Raw genomic sequence first — 18,099 nt, forward strand, 5'->3', positions numbered from 1 at the left:
CTCCGAACTTTGACCTTTGCGCTGAGTTTAGTGCTGAGTCCAAAGCTCGCTCTGAAAAGCAAGTGTGCAGCAGACTGACAGAGATGCTGTCAGCATTTTTTAAAGGGACACATACATCTTTCAGGTAAGTTTGTATTTAAGCTTTTGGATTGATTTTTTAAAAATGTTATTGAAGTAGTGGTTTGATGCAATACATGTTAAAAGTTGTTAAGTGTGCAGGGAGTGCAGGTATTGCTGCTAGATGCTAGCAACCCTTGGATGATAAAGTAAGGCCTCTGAGATGATAGAAAAGGCTGGAAATACTTAGCAGGTCAGGTGGCATCTGTGGAGAGAGAAACAGAGTTAACATCTCGGGTCGAGATGATGCCCAACCTGTTGACTACTTCCAGCATTTTCTGCTTTACAGCATTCGCGCGCAGAGGGAAGTGGCGGACACAGAAGAGATGGACACAGAGGAGGAGGAAGAAGAAGGAAGGATGCAATCCAGACATCCCCTTTGTGGCCGGGATATCTGGGATGGAAACGTCTGCCTGCAGTCCCAGTGACCATAACCCCAACTCCCCTTTCAGCATTTGTCCCACACCTTACCTTCCGTCTGTTACTGACCATCACAACGTCCTCTTGGCCACAGTGCTGAAATAAAAGCCACCACAAAGCAAATTTTCCAATCCAACTTTATGTATCTATTCATCCAATATTATATGTCCCGTCCACAAAAAGCAGGACAAATTCAATCCAGCCAATTACTGCCTCATCAGTCTCCTCTCAATCATCAGCAAAGTGATGGAAGATGTCATTGACAGTGCTATCAAGTGGCACTTGTTCACCAATAACCTGTTTACCGATGCTTAGATTGGGTTCCGCCAGGACCACTTGGCTCCAGACCTCATTACAGCCTTGGTCCAAACATGGACAAAAGAGCTGTATTCCACAGGTGAGGTGAAAGTCACTGCCCTTGAAATGAAAACAGCATTTGACCAAGTGTGGCATCAAGGAGCCCTAGTAAAACTGAAGTCAGTGAGAATCAGGAGGATACTCTCCACTGGCTAGAGTCATACCTAGCACAAAGGAAGATGGTTGTGATTGTTGGAGGTCAATCCTCTCAGCCCAGCACATTGCTACAGGAGTTCCTCAGGGCAGTGTCCTAGGTCGAACCATCTTCAGCTGCTTTATCAATGACCTTCTCTCCATCATAAAGTCACAAGTGGGGATGTTCTCTGATGATTGCAGTGTTCTGTTCCATTCGCAATTCCTCAGATAATGAAGCAGTCCATGCCTGCAGCAAAACCTGGCTTGGGCTGATAAGTGGCAAGTAACATTTGTGCCGCACTAGTGCCAGGCAATGATTATCTCCAACAGGCGAGAGTCTAACCATCGCCCCTTGACATTCAGTAGCATTAATAGCATTACTACCATTGCTGAATCCCCCACCTTCAACATCCTAACCTCCTAGTATAGAGTGTCGATAGGTGAGTGATTGTTGGCGGGGTGGGGAGGGTGGTGGTGTGTGTCATGCATTGAGCAGTATGTGAGGCTAGTGGTGCAATTGGTAGGAGTCGGCTTTTGAAGATGCATTCACTGACCTTGACTACTGTTATGTGGTAATGCAGCTTCTTTGGGCACTGGAACCAGGTTGTTGGGGTGACACTGCTGGCCTCGGTGATCTGGTCCCACATCCTTCTTTCTGGAGGGCCTCCTGGCCCCTGTGGAGAGAGGACCTCTCTTGCAGTGTTGACCACCTGTTTAAAGCTGTAGTGTTGTGTGCAAAACCCTGGGTGCCCCTTCCCTGGCTTGCTAAGCCATTTGTGTTAGTGCTCAAGCACTTTCAGCATTTTATTTAGGTGTTCTAGGCAATTCAGCTTTAAGAGCTGCAGACTTCTAGTTGGGAAATCTTTTTAACTTTCTTTTTCAGAAGGCAGTTGAGCTGTAAGGGCTAAAAATGACTTATTTTTACATGATTTTCATGTTTTTAAGTTCAGAAGGCAGTACCCCTTTAAGGGACTGAACTGCTTTCTGAAATGACAGCCTTGCTTTAAGAGAAGGCTGTTCTTGCTGCAATTACGCTATGGCCACGCTTCATTGAAGCCTCATGCCGGGACTAATACCACCAGAATGATGTTGCATGGTAAGTTTAGCGCTGGGCTAATATTAATTAGTCATCATCGCCAATTTACTGGTCCCGCCAGTGCCATAATTTTCGCCGACCATTAACACCGCCCGCGGTGTCACCAGCAGGTTTTTACCGATATCGAATTTCTAGGCCATTGAATTTCTAAGAAACTGACTAATATATACCAATGAAACTGTTCAATGGTTCAGGATAGTTCTTTTAAGGAATTTTCAATGATTTAAAATCATATGGTGGACTGGACACCCTTATTAAAAATGCTTATTTTTGGTGATAACCCCATTTTCAGCTGTATTAATAAAACGGCACCAGGTTACCACTCTTATATAAATCAAGAAATACTTTTCATGGAAAGAAGAACAAAGAAACCATTATGTTCTATTACATTGGTTCATGGAAGATTTTACAGTTGTGATCATACAAATGAATTTTTGTGAAAATTGAACTGTAACCTTACCAGTGCAATTTCAAGCATATTTTGCCACAATTTCCCGATTCCTTGCAAAGCAGAAACTCTACTCCTTTGTTTCTAACTACCATTCGTTCATAATTTTAAGCACCTCAATCAATCACTCCTTAATCTCCTCTGTTCTAACAAAAACAATTCCAATTTTTCAAGTTTTTCTTTATATTTGTAATTTCTCATACTAGGCAGCATCCTTGTGAATCTGTGCTGTACTGCCTTATCCACTTGAGATCTTGCTTTTAATGTCTTGCGAGCCTGAATTCCAAAATCCCTCTGCTCGTCCACTACACCCAACCTTCCCCCATTCAAAGTAGAATTATTACTTTTATGCTACCTAACACTTAGTTATTGGGACAGCAGATCAAAGAACCAGCATAGCTGGAAAATCGGGAGTGTTGCAAATTCGGTACACTGACCTGAGTTTGTGCTGGCAGCAGGAAACTTTACCTGTCCCTAAGACATATTGGAAAGTAGCAGGCAAAGTGCTTGTGATTGTGCAGTTAGCACCGTCAGTGGGCTGGTTTTCCTGTCACCAGTGCAAACTCGGAACATACTCCATTGTTTGTTCTCTGCAGTGCTTCATCTATTCATTCTTTGATTGGGCAGTATATATAGGTAGGGAATATGTAAAACTTCAGGAGAAGATTTACGATTAAGAGTGGAACTTTTGAAAATGCACCTTGAGGAAAAGGCAATGCCGGCTGGAGGAAAAGCATGCCAAAAAAGAGCAAATATTGCTGCTTGTGAGTTAGCGGATCTTCAATGATGAAACAGATTAGAGAGTCCAATATTTGTGCATTCTCAGTTTTCTGTCATTTTCTAATTCAATCTTCTTTTCCTGTTTCTTTTCAAATTTTGTTTTACAGATGCTGCCCACTCCAGCCAAATTCCATTATATTTTTAACCTCCGTGATCTTAGCCGTATTTGGCAGGGAGTCCTAACTGTCACATCTGAAGTTTGCCAGTCTCCGGATGTGTTGGTAGCACTCTTTAAGCATGAATGCACTCGTGTTATTGCAGATAGGTTTACCAACCAGCAGGACAAGGACTGGTTTGAGGGCACAGTGAACAAGGTTAGGCAATATTTTTTCTCTCTATCTGTTTTTGAAGAGATGAATATAACAATACTCACAATGGAGAATGTTAGGAAGCCATACAAGAATTCTGTGGTAAAGGTGTCTTTTTAGATAGGTTCTTTATTAGTGAAGGATCATGAATGTCAAAATTTGTAGTGTATCTGAGAGGATTAAAATGGAGGTCTACGGGAATGTTTACTGTTTAGACTTATAAAATGTAAATATTGCTTGTTGATTAAAAAATTGATTTCTGCCCTTAAAACATGCTGCATTTACTTTTTAGAAGTTATTTCTGTTTCTTATCTTCCTTTTTTTGTAAAGTTAACATAAGTTTAGTGGCCATTTCAATGATTTTGAATAACTAATATTTGCTATTTGAAGAAAATCTTTGCAACAAATATGGCACCAAGAAGCATTCATATTAAGCACATTGACATTTACTCATTTATTTTTTTGTTAAGGTAAGTGATCAGAGAGTATGTTACAGTACCACACTGTATGAAAAAAATATTCCTTTTTTTTTATTTTGGGGATTGCCTTGTAGTTCAGTCTTGAGTGCCCAATTAAGTTTGGTGTCGTTTGTGTCCCTCCAATATTCAGGTTAGCAGAATATTTAGCTAGGATGTTTTGTCTGAATCTTTCATATTGGTTTTAGATGAACATTGTTGCTTGGAATCATACTGGCCTGGCTTTTGTTGAATTGTTTATTTTTCACTAATTCATTAATTATAGGGAATTGACATTAAAGGCATATTTAAAAGCTTACAAGAACCAGAAAAGAAAACTGTAATAAACTAACTTTAGTGCTATGTTCCTACAATGTAGACAAAGTGCAAACAATATGGCACTGGTGGAATGATGTTTGGTACTATGTTCAAGGTTTTTTCAGCAATAATGGCAAAATCAAGATAAGTATAAATTCATAGGGAAGAAAATCTACTCGCGACCGCCCATTTTTCCAATGTAAAATCAGCAATAGACCCCTGAAATTCGTGGTGCGATCTGCCACATCCAAACTGTGCTGGAATTGCCTTGTGTAGTCTCCTTGCAAATGTAAATCAGGGTCCTATGGCAGGTAGAGGACCCCGAATGCAAAATTCAGGTACAAATGGCAGAGCTTGTACCGTGTTGTTCCAGCTTAGTTGTACTGGCATTGAGCAGCCTTCCAGTGGACTGCTGAAGGGTTGCTCAGAAAACAGCGTAGAGAATTTTCAGTCTTTTATACTTGCGAGCCTAGGAGAAGCAAAATATTTCAGGCCCATTGCTGCCACATTTGAGCACCTAGCCCCCCCAATTGTCTTTCCCTCCCATCATACCCAATCTACCAGGTGGCTAAGCGTAGAAGCTGGCCAGTCGGTGACCACAGCCTGTCAGCTGCATTTAAGTGAGGCCCGAAATTGAATTTGGTTCAGGCCTCAGGCCAGCATAGACTCATGCACGGAGCTCTGCGGGCGCAATTTTAATTTCTCAGCCATTTTTGTCATCAACACTACTAATATATCCTGTTTTTATATAGGTCGCTTCAGAGGATCACGGTGATACTATTTTAGCAAATATTCAGCAGGAAGCATTCTTTGTTGATTTCTTGCGTGATGCTCCAGAGGCCACAGGAGATGAGCCGGATGATGTGGAATTGGAAGCTCCTAAAGTTTATGAGCTAATTCCATCATTTGACCAGTTGGCTGAACGCCTTCAAGTATATATGCAGCAGTACAATGAAGCCATCAGAGGTGCAAGTATGGATTTGGTGTTTTTCAAGGTACACACTTAAATTGTATTGACTCCAGTAATGCAAATTGTGGATGTCTGATATAATCAAGGACTAGAGACTGAGAATCAATAACAATACTATTCTTTGGTTGGGACTATTTGTATCTTTGCAATCACTGATAAAGCTAATAGGTTTCCATTAAATTTTAATCCCTGAATGTCATAGACTTAACAGTTGTTAAACCGATAGCAGATTAACAACCCTGCTGATACTGGTACGTTTTCTGTGATGCCTACAAGGATTTAATATTCTATTGTCCTCGTTCTTCCTTTTAAGCTAAACTGCCAATTCCATCGGTGAAGCTTTAACACACGTTCACAGAGGAGTCAGTGGGGTTGAAGCTTTCTGGAGCTAAATGGAGTACAGTAAACTCTCGTTTACCCAGATTGTTTGGGGATTTGGCAACTCCGGATAAACAAATTTTCCGATAGGGCGAGTTTACATTTTAAAGTTAATATTTGAAAGGTGATAGAGCCATCCACGAAATATTTTATATATCGTACCGTATAGATCTTGATCCGCTCTTTCCAATGAGCTATTCAGATTGCAAATCGATTCATAACTTTTCAAAATATCAAACAAATAATTGACAAGTGCTAAATTTATACGGTCGAATAAATAAAACGAAGATTTAGTTCATGTTATTTGAACGTGAATGTAATAAAATAAATGAAAATTGATTCATAACTTTTCGAAATTAAAAATAAATGTCTAATAAATGAAACAAAATATTTAGTTCATGTTATTTTATCATTTTATTCTGTTAAATTTGCTTATTCTGCCATTGTTGCTTCTTCAATTGCTACTTTTGCCAATCTTTCTTCATCTGCAGATGCTCCTTTTTCTGTGTTGACATTTGAGATTGATTTTTAAAATAGAGATCTTATATCTGCTTGTTTAAATGAATTCATTTTCTTCTTAATTAAAATATTGTGGATGATATGAGTTTGCAGAACCTCGTGAGAAGTAAAATGAGAATTCTCCTCATAAAAGCCAACGACATATTTCATTGCTTCTTCAGCACGAGTCCAAGTCTTTTTTTGTTTTTCTTCAATTTCTTCAATCATTTGGTCTAGTTTGTCAAGCTTCGGTACACTCGACAGACTGCTGCGTTGCAATGATCTGCTTTCAATGTGTGTGACAGTTGAAAAGTGAGCAAGAAGTCCACGCCTCCGTCAATTTATGTGTAATTGAGCAACCTGTCCACATTTGCGATAGTTGAAGTGAGCGAGATAGTCACCTGTGTGTGACAGTTAAATTGCCGAATCTCGCAATATTTTAAATTCCATTACGGCAGGTTTTCCGTTACATTCATATCCGGGTAAACAAGAGTTTACTGTATTATAAAAGTGAGTTTCATGATGAAGGCTCCACAGCAGACATGTTAATCTCTCATTGTTCTTTTCAGATACTGATGGGACTGCTGTATTTTTCTAGCACTTTCAGATTTCTAGGATTTACAGTTTTCTTCTGAGTTGCGAGAGTTTATGCCTGTACCAATCTATTAACTTGCTATAAAAATGTGCTAATTGCCAAATAAAACCTGGCAATATTATGTTGGTACCATCATGTACTGGATTAGTATTTCAGATGTGTCTCTTTATTTATTAGCTTCCATTTAGAATGTGCATAGTAAATTAATTTTATTCTAGTTTGCAAATGTAATTCTTTGTTGTTCAAAGGATGCCATGATACATTTGGTGAAGATATCCCGTATCATTCGGACTCCACAAGGAAATGCTTTGCTGGTAGGAGTTGGTGGATCTGGAAAACAGAGCCTTACTAGACTGGCTTCATATATTGCAGGATTTCAAAGCTTCCAGATTATACTGATAAGGTAAAAGCATTTTGCAATAGCTGTACTTATTATTAATGCACTAGCTTTGTAGATTCTACCCCTGGCCATTGATTTGTCTGTCTATCTTTGTCTCTATACCAGGTAATAGATGTAAATACCTGTAAATAGAGGTGGTAAAGTCATGTTGAATTTCATCCAACAAATTACTGAGACTTATTAATTCTGAGGACACATCATTCTGATTGAAAATGAAGAACATTATCAGTGCAGCCAGAACAATAAATACAACTGAAAATTATAAAAAAAAACCTAAACTAAAATATTTAGGGGCCGAAATGACCCCTTTCAATAAGAGCAGGCGGCCATGGGTCAGTGCGGACCAAGCATCCAGTCGGCAGGATTGACTGACACTCGCGGTATTGCCCTCAGTGATATTTCCGGCGGTGTAGGTCACCCCACTTCCTCCCCGCTCCTGTGTATGCGTTGGTAACGACGTAATCAAAGCCTTAGACCCGCCCCGGAAGGGAAATTGCCCTTAAATCGGCTTCCGGCCACTTGTCGGGGGCCAATGACAGGTTTTTGGGTCAGTGCACAGTGGGATGAAGACCGCCAGCGGCAGCTAAAGGCGCGGTGCAGCTCCCACCATTGTTGTCGGACAGTTTTTTTTCGACGCTTAAAAGCTTTGAGAGTTGAGTTGGTGAGACCGATATTAAACAGTAGTGGGCCAGCCTCTTCATAGTCAGCAACAGAGAATGCTGATTGAGGAGGTTGTGCTTGAAGTGGTGTAAAAAATGGGCTCAGTGCTGGCAGCGGAATGCCTCCTGCATATTGTGTGCGGCAGGGAGGCACGCAGGAGAAGGTGGCGCCAGCTACAACGGCTGACGAGGCAGTGGCCAAAGGATGTAGCGGACATGGGTGAGCAAGATGCTGAAGGCCATGGTGATGGCGACAGAGCACAAAACAGAGAGATGCACCAGGAAGGACCTCAGGAAAGGCCTGCGTCAGGAGGAGGGTCAGGTATGCAGACCCCCAGCACCGCAGAGTGAGGCAGATGGAGAGGAGGCAGCATGAATGGGAGGCAGATGTTTGCCAGTACCCAGCTGTAGAGGGTGAGAAGCAACATCAGCAGGAGGGAGAAGGCAATCAGGCAGCTGTGAGAGGAAGACGCCTATATAGATGTGATGGCAGAAGGCCCTATCGTCAAAGGTCTACAGACAGCAGTTCACCTACATGGACTTCACTGATGACCAGTGTCTCCAGTGACGTCGTTACCGAGCTGTGCAATCTCCTGCAGCCTCAAACATTATCATCATAGACAGTCACTCGAAGCGAGGATGACTTGCTTCCACGCCAAAAAGGATGAGTTCACAAGTGTTTCAATGAAGGACATAATATTCCAGATCCCGAACTACATCTTGGAGGGTGGAAGATGCCTGTACGTGGATTTTTTTAACGTGTGGTGGCCGTTGCACACCAGCCACCACACGGGCTTGACAGAGCTAGGTCTTGGTCCAGTGGCAAGGATTACCCAAGACGACTGGAGACCAGCTCTGCTGCACGGACCAAGCACGCGCACATATAGCAGTGTGGGCTGGCCCATGCTGCCCCTGGGCCCTCGCCTCTTCTGGGCCCCAAACTCACGCTTCTCCTGGGCCCCGGTCACTTCCCTCGATGGACTCTTGCCGTTCCCTCACCCCTCCTGCTGTGCCTGCCCACACTGCAATCAGTGACCTGGCTTTGCAGCCATCGTCCTCCTGCAGCAGCACGTGCTGCTCCCTGCAGTGGTATGCCGCCGCACACGCTGCTCCCTCCAAGGGCCCCAGCCTGCTGATGGTCTTGCAGGCTGGGACCGCGCTGATTTCCGGGCCAGGACCGAGCCTCAAACAAGCTTGATGACAGCTCTGTCAGTGGCATCAAAGGTGACCGTTGCCCTGAACTTCTATGCAACTGGATCTTTTCAAGCTACAACAGCAGCCATATCTAACATTTCACAATTTGCTGTGCAAAGCTCCATCCATCAGGTGATAGATGCTCTGTATAAGAGGAGGAGGGACTACATACCCTTTCCTATGCGCAGGGAGAAGCAGTTGGAGCGACAGACCGGATTTGTCAGGATTGCGGGCTTCCCCAGGGTTCAGGGTGCCATACATTGCACCCACGTGGCATTGAGGGCTCCACAGAACAATCCTGAGGTGTTCCTTAACCGCAAGGAATTCCACTCCCTCAATGTCCAGCTGATGTGTGACCACAACCACAAAATCCTGGCAGTCGATGCCCGGTATCCTGGCAGCAGACAAGATGCTTTCATCCTGCACCAGACCGGTGTGCCAGGTGTGTTTCCTGCCTCAAACAAGATTGCGACTGTCTCCTTGGAGACAAGGGCTAGCCACTTGGCTGCTGACTCCCCTTCACCAGCCCAGGACTGCTGCACAGCAGTCGCACAATGACTGTCATTCAGCCACCAGGTGCATCAGTGAGCAGACCATCGGAATCCTTAAACAGAGGGTCCGATACCTGGATCGCTCAGGAGGAGTGTTGCAGTACTCGTCTGAGCGGGTGTCCCTATTTGTCGTCATCTGCTGCATGCTTCACAACCTGGCAATCATGAGGGCACAGTCATTGGAGGACGAGGAAGCAGTACCATCAGGTGGAGGAGTACCAGGAGGAGGAGGACCAGGAGGAGGAGCAGGATGCGGGTTGACGGTCACGCAGGAGACGGCATCGCCACCCGGACCCTGCAAGGGAAGTCCGAGACTGCCTCAGTGCTGCTCGTTACCGCTGAGTTCATGCGCACTTTAGCCTTCATCTGTGCATCTCCATGGGCAAACCAAAGCCCTTTCACACATCATTCCCCACAATGAAATGATAGACCTGCACAGATATTCAAACCCAAAATAAAGATTTATTACACAAGAAATAATAGTGCAAAAAAAAATCCACATTATCAATTCCCATCCTTGTGCATTTCCTTATAATCCCTCTTACGCCTACCTTTTCTGCAACTATGCTGCAGTGTCTCCCCTGTGGCTGTATCATGGGTCTGGGAAGGCTGCTGTGTTTCAGCTGTAGAAGCTACAAATGTCCTTCTAGGACGCCCTTGACCAGCTCTGGCCATGGAAGGACCGGCTGCAGACTGGGCCGCATCCTCCTCCATGCCATCAGTCTGGATTGGCTGGGGAGAAGCCATGGTTGGTAGCAATGGTGGAGTGGGAGGTTTCGGCTCAGGACTGCTGTGATGGTGAGAGAGCACATCAGGATCCTGCTCCAATGACCCGGCGCCACTCCCCCGGGGCAGCACCTCACCAGCCCCACCAATCTGCTGGAGCACAGTTCGGTGGGGTGGGGCAAGACTGGAGGTCCACGGTGGACTGTGGTAGACCCAGCCATGTTGGCAGCAGTCAGAGCTCACGTGGCATCCAGCTGAGACCGCATGAGAGTAGATACAGTCTCAATGCCACTAGACATGACAGCAGTAAGACGCTCCGTGGCTGTTGCTGAGAGTGCATGAGAGCATTCTGAGCTTCCAGGCCAGTGGCCATCCTCTCCAAAGCAGCACTCAGACTTTCATTCCCTTGCATCTGTGGCAGCTGCTACATCGGCCATGACATCACATCTGGATCCGCATGATTACTCTGGGAGTCCACCATCGTCTGCACACTGGTAATGATGGGCACCATGCTATGCGCAGAGCTGTCCACAAAGTGGGAGGCAGACTCCTCCACGCTCCTGACCACTTGCGAGAGGCTCTTGGGCAGCCTTGCCATTGCCCCCAACAACTGCAAACCTTTGTTTCAAAAGCCGCCAAATTGAGGAGTTCATCTGAGTCCTCTCCAGCAGAACACACGTGCGACCTCTTCCCCCGGAGAGCTGGCACCCGAGGTTCCCTTTGCTCTTCACCATGCTGCAGCCCGCTAGACCCCGGTGTATCACTCAGAGCAGACCCCTCTGCTAAATCTAACTGCAACGAATAGTGTACACCCAGTACCTGAGCTGGCACGTGTGAGTGTAGGAAGCAGCAGTGTTCACAGCAGTGTCCCCCTCTTCATCGCCCTCATCGGACATGCCACCAATCTCTACACTTGGCTCAAGGCTCTCAGTCTGACTCTGGCTCATACTCGGGGTATCAGGTGCAATCACAAATGGCACAAGGATTTCGTAAGGGTGAGGTAGCGCATTGAACCATCAAGCAGGCAACTTGCACATATTCATCATCATCATCATAGGTAGTCCCTCGAAATCGAGGAAGACTTGCTTCCACTCCAAAAGTGAGTTCTTAGGTGACTGAACAGTCCAATACGGGAATTACAGTCTTTGTCACAGGTTGGACAGACAGTCGTTGAAGGAAAGGGTGGGTGGGGAGTCTGGTTTGCCGCACGTGCCTTCCGCTGCCTGCGCTTGCTTTCTGCATGCTCTCGGTGACAAGACTTGAGGTGCTCAGCGCCCTCCCGGATGCTCTTCCTCCACTTAGGGCGGTCTCTGGTCAGGGACTCCCAGGTGTCGGTGGGGATGTTGCATTTTATCAAAGAGGCTTTGAGGGTGTCCTTGAAACATTTCCTCTGCCCACCTGTGGTTCGCTTGCCATGTAGGAGTTCCGAGTAGAGCACTTGCTTTGGGAGTCTCGTGTTGGGCATGCGGACAATGTGGCTCACCCAACGGAGCTGGTTGAGTGTGGTCAATGCTTCGATGCTGGGGATGTTGGCCTGATCGAGAACACTGATGTTGGTGCGTCTATCCTCCCTGTGGATGGGGTGGTATTTCTCCAGCGATTTGAGGTATCTACTGTATATGGTTCATGTCTCTGAGCCATATAGGAAGGTGGGTATCACTGCAGCCCTGTAGACCATGAGCTTGGTGCCAGATTTGAGGGCCTGATCTTTGAAAGCATTCTTCCTCAGGCGGCCGAAGGCTGCACTGGCGCACTGGAGACGGTGTTGAACCTCGTTGTCATATTCATCACCAATTGTCTGATAGGGGTTTGGACTTTCAGGGAGAGATGGCATTAAAGGAAGGCCTTCACTTACCGATGCTTCCCCCTGCGGAATCCACATTGCCTGCCGCCACAGGGAAGGCAACATGTGGGCCTACTAGCCGATGTACCCTCTCCTTGATGTCAGTGAGCACTGGATATCTGCCTCGCCCCCACCAGTCTTCTCTTGCTCCAACAGTTGTGTGACACCTTGGCCTGCAAAGCAAAGAAGGGTTGCTGAGTAGCAGTGTCATGAGGCATCGGCAATTAGTGCAAGTGTTGGTCCATTACATGCAGGTGTAACTCGCAAATGAAATGGACCCTCCATTATGAGTATGAACACATAGATATAGATGCCTCAGCAATCAAATGGTGCTTCAGTGACTATATAGTGAAGGTGGGAAATAAGAGAAGGTGAAGGAGAGATGGAAGGTCAGGAGTTGGGAAACATGTACTCACTTTCACCATTCGAATGATGTTGTTAAATCTTTTGCGGCATTGGATGGCGGTGCGGTTATGAACTGAGGTCCCTGACACCTCGACAGCTACCCCTCTCGACGCATTCACAACCACGTGCGACTGGGTCTTCCTGTGTTCGGATACAGTACGCGCCTCCTTCCCTCCACAGCTTGGATGAGGGTTTCAATTTCAACATCGGAGAAGCGGCTGGCCCTCCTTGAACCTCTTGCATTAGCCATTCTGTCAGAAGCACCAAAGACAAACTCAATGCTCAGGGCCTATCTGCAAAATCTGCCCTTTAAGAAGACCAGGGAGCAGTTGCCTCATCATCACTCAATGGGAATCAGCTGAATTTCTCGGCCTAATCAGTCAGTCCGCCCCCACACTGCTGCAAAAAGCCCATTCCTATCACCAACACCGCCCCGCTCTTTTTTTGTGCTCTAAGTCTCAAATTTCGCTCTAATATTCGCTCCAATCATTGGGCCGGTAATGCACGCAAAAAATCTGTAGGTGCACCGCGTTTCGGGCGGAGGGCAATTCGGCCCCTTAGAATCCTAAATAATCATTCTTTACTAACATATAAATGCATCACATCTGTTCTACAAATGGAATGCAAGTCAGGAACTGTAGTCACCACAAAACACACCACTCATGGCGCAGCTGCCCTAACTGCCCACACCATACCTGTGGCAACCCTTGAATTTTACAGCTGCTTCCACTGGCTTACATATTTTCTATAAGCCACTGACGTCCATGTATATTCCCTCTCTATGGGCCCAACTTTGCCCAACCCCTTTTTTCGGCGCACTTACCGGCGCCGGAAAAAATGGGCCCCATCCTGGCTGCTCTTCCAAGTCCCCAAAGTCCCAGCATGGCGTGTATTCTGAAGTGGGGGGCGGAGCAACAGACCAGCGTCGTAAACAGTGCCGGCACCTGTGCGCATGTGCAGTGAAGTCTGCGTGCATGCTCCTGCCCTCCCAGCATGTCCTGTGGGCTGTGAGCAGGACCCGATGCTCGCAGCCCCTATCCCCAGCTGAAGGAATGCCCCGATCTCGCCGCATCCTCTCCGCCCAGCCGGCCCACTGAGTTCCAGGACGAGGTAGGACTTCGGTTTTATTTTTTATTTATTGGTTGTGCTTGAGAGTTTTGATTGGGGGGGGGGGCGAGGGGAGGAGGAGAGTTTTGGAGCGGGGGGGAGAGAAAGAGTGTATTGGGGGGGAGAGAAAGAGTGTTTTGGGGGGGAGAGAAAGAGTGTTTTGGGGGGGGGAAGGAGAAAGAATGTTTTGCATACCAACATCTCTCTCTCTCTCTCTGGCTACCCCACCTACCCCCCTCCCCCCCCATGACATCGCGGCCAGCAGCTCGCATTTCTCCAGTCGCTCTGCGTAGCAGCTCCCTCCCGGTGACATCGTGGTGGGATTTACTTCATTTTTATTAGTATTTAATTGTTTGAGCTTTTCCTTGCAATGTTTGATGCTTGGTTGTTGAGGTCCTCTCCAGTTCCCTTCCCTGCCCTATCCCTGCCCTAATGTCTGCTGAATGTATGCTGCTTTTTCTTCACTGCCCGCAAGGTTTTTCAGAGCTGGCCACGAACGCTGACCTAAGTCGATTTGGAGTAAGTTTTTGCTGGCCAAAGTGGCATAAATGGCCAAAGCTGGCATAAGTGTCTGGGAACACCCACTTTTGAAAAAAAAACTGACCTAAAAAAAATCGGACCTAACTGACTGACCCAGGAGCAAAATCTGGGGGGAAAATGGCATTTTTTAACTTACACCAGAAAAAATAACTTACTCCAAAGAAATTGATGCAAGTCATGGCCAAAGTTGGGTACCATATCCCTCCATCCTTGATAATATAATTTATATAAACATATCAGATGGAAACATAATAGATGTCTGGAGCCATCAGCTGCCTGGATCTTGCTCTTTGCAGTTCTCTCTGTAAACATCTCCATCTACCGCTCCTTTAAAAATCTTCTCTAACCTTTGACCAAGTCTTCAGTCACCTCTTGCAACCTCTCGCTCATTTGGTTTGTTTTCCATACGCATATCTGTGAAGTACCTTGGGAAATTCTTTAAAGTAAAGGCACTATAGTTACTGTGTAAAATTTGCATCATTTAAATATCGTATTTATGTTTTAGAACTTACAATACAAGTAATCTAATGGATGATCTGAAGATTCTGTACCGTACAGCTGGACAAAAAGGGATGGGTGTAGCATTCATATTTACTGACAGTGAAATAAGAGACGAATCCTTCTTGGAATACATGAACAATGTTCTAGCCTCAGGCGAGGTCTCAAACCTCTTTGCTCGAGATGAAATTGATGAAATTACCCAAGACTTAATCCCAGTAATGAAAAAGGAGTATCCAAGACGACCACCAACTGTTGAAAATCTCTATGATTACTTCCTTTCACGAGTGCGTACCAATCTGCATGTGATTCTTTGCTTTTCTCCTGTTGGGGAGAAATTCCGTAACCGTGCATTGAAATTTCCAGGCCTGATCTCTGGTTGCACTATGGACTGGTTTCAACGTTGGCCCAAAGATGCTCTTGTTGCAGTCGCTCAACATTTCTTAGCTTCATATAGAATTGAGTGCACACCACAAGTTAAGCAGAGTGTTGTGAACACTATGGGAACATTTCAAGATACTGTGGCAGAGAAATGTGTTGAATACTTTGACCGATTCAGACGTCAGACCTATGTGACTCCGAAGTCTTACTTATCTTTTATTGGAGGCTACAAAACTATCTATGGAGAGAAGTTTTCTCATGTGGAAATGCTGTCCAACAGAATGAAAACAGGTGCAGATTTATCTATTTAATTAGTGTGCCAATGCTTATATGCTGTAATTATCTACAAATAGACAATTCTGTCATCATCTGTGTAGCTGCAGTTTAGTTACTTATTTGTATTTTGTACATTCAGAAAACTGATATGGAGAGCCTGATTTGGTTCAGCTATTCAGTCATTAAACTGTAACAGACATATTAAGAAAACTTATTGATTGGACCTACAAGTAAAAGATGCTATGTAACATTATCTAACAATATTATTATATGTACCAATCTTGCCTATTATATAAATTTAAAGGTGACTATAATAACCTCATGCAGTTGGATGGCATTCAGAATAGGCATTCAACTAAAGGTTCTACCAGCCAATCATCGTAGGCAATAAAAATAAAAACTAAATGGGATGACCGATTACAAAATTGGTCTGTTGGGATTGAGAAGATTTGTCTGTGGCAGGCACTCCTTTGCATATATTTGCTGCTTCATAATTTATGTTCACCTTATAGGTGATTGGAAGGATGTTACTTTGATCAATTGTCCAGTGAATATGGGATTTGAGCTGGTTAAGAATATTAGACAGAGATATTTATTATTATCCTGGTGACTGAACCACTCACTGATGGCAGCCAATAAGTAACCATTGTCTTATAAAGCATATCCACCAAATCTCTTGCATTCATCAGGAGACATAGATCAGATCATAATCTCATGCCCATATGTGTTATTTATGGAGAAAGAGTCAGACTGAACACTGTGAGCTTAAAGTAAAGTGTGACCGTAGTCTTTTATTGCAGATCTTCGGAGTGCCTCTCCAACCTGTGAGGCCTCCTCAAATACCTGTGCTCCCAAGGGATTATGGGATCCCTTGGGACTCCGAGGGATGAGCCCGCTGGTGGCTGTACAGAGTATATACAAGTATACATATACAACAACATTCCCCCGCAAAGTCAATAGTGTAACTTTTTACAATGTGAGTCGATCTGGGGCCCTTCTTGCCCTGGTTGATCGTCTCGGTGTGAAAGCTGCTATTGGAGAATCAATTGTTGGGCCCTCACTGGGTTGCAGTGCAGCTGGCCTTGCTGGGCGCCTGGTGTGGTGGGTCCTGCTGGGCTGCTGTGGATGAAGGATTCTGCTTCGTGGCCAACTGTGGTGCCAGTTGCCACAGGTATGTATGTTGGGGGGTCAAAGAAGGTAGGGGCCAAAGTTGGTTGCTCAGAATAGTCTGTGAATCGGAGTTTGATTTGGTCCAAGTGTTTCCGGTGAATCAGCCCATTTGAAAGTTTGACCCGAAACACCCTGCTCCCCTCTTTGGCCACAACAGTGCCGGGAAGCCACTTGGGACCTTGTCCATAATTCAATACAAATACAGGATCATTGATTTCAATCTCGCGTGACACATTTGCGCTATCATGGTATGTACTTTGTTGAAGCCGCCTGCTCTCTACCTGTTCATGTAGATCAGGGTGAACTAACGAGAGCCTTGTCTTAAGTGCTCTTTTCATGAGCAGTTCAGCAGGTGGGATCCCAGTGAGCGAGTGGAGTCTCGTGCGGTAGTTAAGCAGGACTCGGGATAGGTGAGTCTGCAGTGAGCCTTCCATTACCCTCTTCAAACTTTGCTTGATGGTTTGCACTGCTCTCTCTGCCTGACCATTGGACGCTGGTTTAAACGGGGCAGATGTGACATGTTTGATCCCGTTGCGGGTCATGAATTCTTTGAACTAAGCACTGCTAAAACATGGCCCGTTGTCGCTTAGCAGGACATCTGTGGCAAACATGGCCCGCAGGCTTTCAGTAGTGGCAACGGACATGCTAGCCGACATTATGTCACATTCAATCCATTTGGAGTACGCATCTAGAACTACAAGGAACATTTTACCCAAGAATGGGCCTGCATAGTCGACATGTACCCTACACCACGGTTTGGAGGGCCAAGACCGTAAACTTAGCGGCGCTCCCTGGGTACATTGCTTAACTGCGAGCATGTATTACATCAGTGCACGCAGGACTCTAAGTCCGCATCGATACTGGGCCACGTGGGATCTGGCTATGGCTTTCATCATTACGATGCCTGGGTGGGTACTGTGGAGGTCACTAATCAAAGTGTCTCTGCCCTGCTTGGGGACCACTACTCGATTGCCCCACAGAAGGCAGTCTGCCTGGAGAGACATTTCATCTTTGTGCCGCTGGAACGGCTTTATCTCTTCCTGCATTTCTACAGGGACACTGGACCAGCTCCCGTGAAGCACACAGTTTTTGACTAGGGACAATAAGGGGTCCTGGCTTGTCCAGGTTTTGATCTGCCGGACAGTGACAGGTGATTGCTCACTCTCAAATGCTTCCATAACCATGGCTAAATCTGCGGGCTGTGCCATTTCCACCCCAGTGCTGGGCAATGGCAGTCTACTGAGAGCATCGGCGCAATTTTCTGTGCCTGGCCTGTGGCGGATGGCGTAGTTGTATGCGGACAACGTGAGCACCCATCTCTGGATGCGGGCCGATGCGTTGGTATTTATCCCTTTACTCTCGAAAAACAGGGATATCAGTGGCTTATGGTCAGTTTCCAATTCGAAATTTTAGCCCAAACAGATATTGATGCATTTTCTTTACCCCATAGACACACGCTAACACTTCTTTCTCA

At 45.5% G+C, this 18,099-nt stretch overlaps 1 protein-coding gene across 3 annotated transcripts in view; it reads left to right on the plus strand.

The window, feature by feature from the left end:
• dnah5l (dynein, axonemal, heavy chain 5 like) overlaps window positions 1–18,099 on the plus strand; it is a 618,296-nt gene that overhangs the window by 337,818 nt on the left and 262,379 nt on the right. For all 3 annotated transcript variants that reach the window (XM_070881289.1, XM_070881290.1, XM_070881291.1), the window contains 4 exons: window positions 3,461–3,667; window positions 5,187–5,429; window positions 7,124–7,278; window positions 14,806–15,470. In XM_070881289.1, the coding sequence (XP_070737390.1) occupies window positions 3,461–3,667; window positions 5,187–5,429; window positions 7,124–7,278; window positions 14,806–15,470 (1,270 nt within the window). The remainder of the gene's footprint in view (window positions 1–3,460; window positions 3,668–5,186; window positions 5,430–7,123; window positions 7,279–14,805; window positions 15,471–18,099) is intronic.

The sequence above is a fragment of the Pristiophorus japonicus genome, chromosome 5 (genome assembly GCF_044704955.1).
Source record: "Pristiophorus japonicus isolate sPriJap1 chromosome 5, sPriJap1.hap1, whole genome shotgun sequence".
In the NCBI taxonomy this organism is placed as follows: domain Eukaryota; kingdom Metazoa; phylum Chordata; class Chondrichthyes; family Pristiophoridae; genus Pristiophorus; species Pristiophorus japonicus.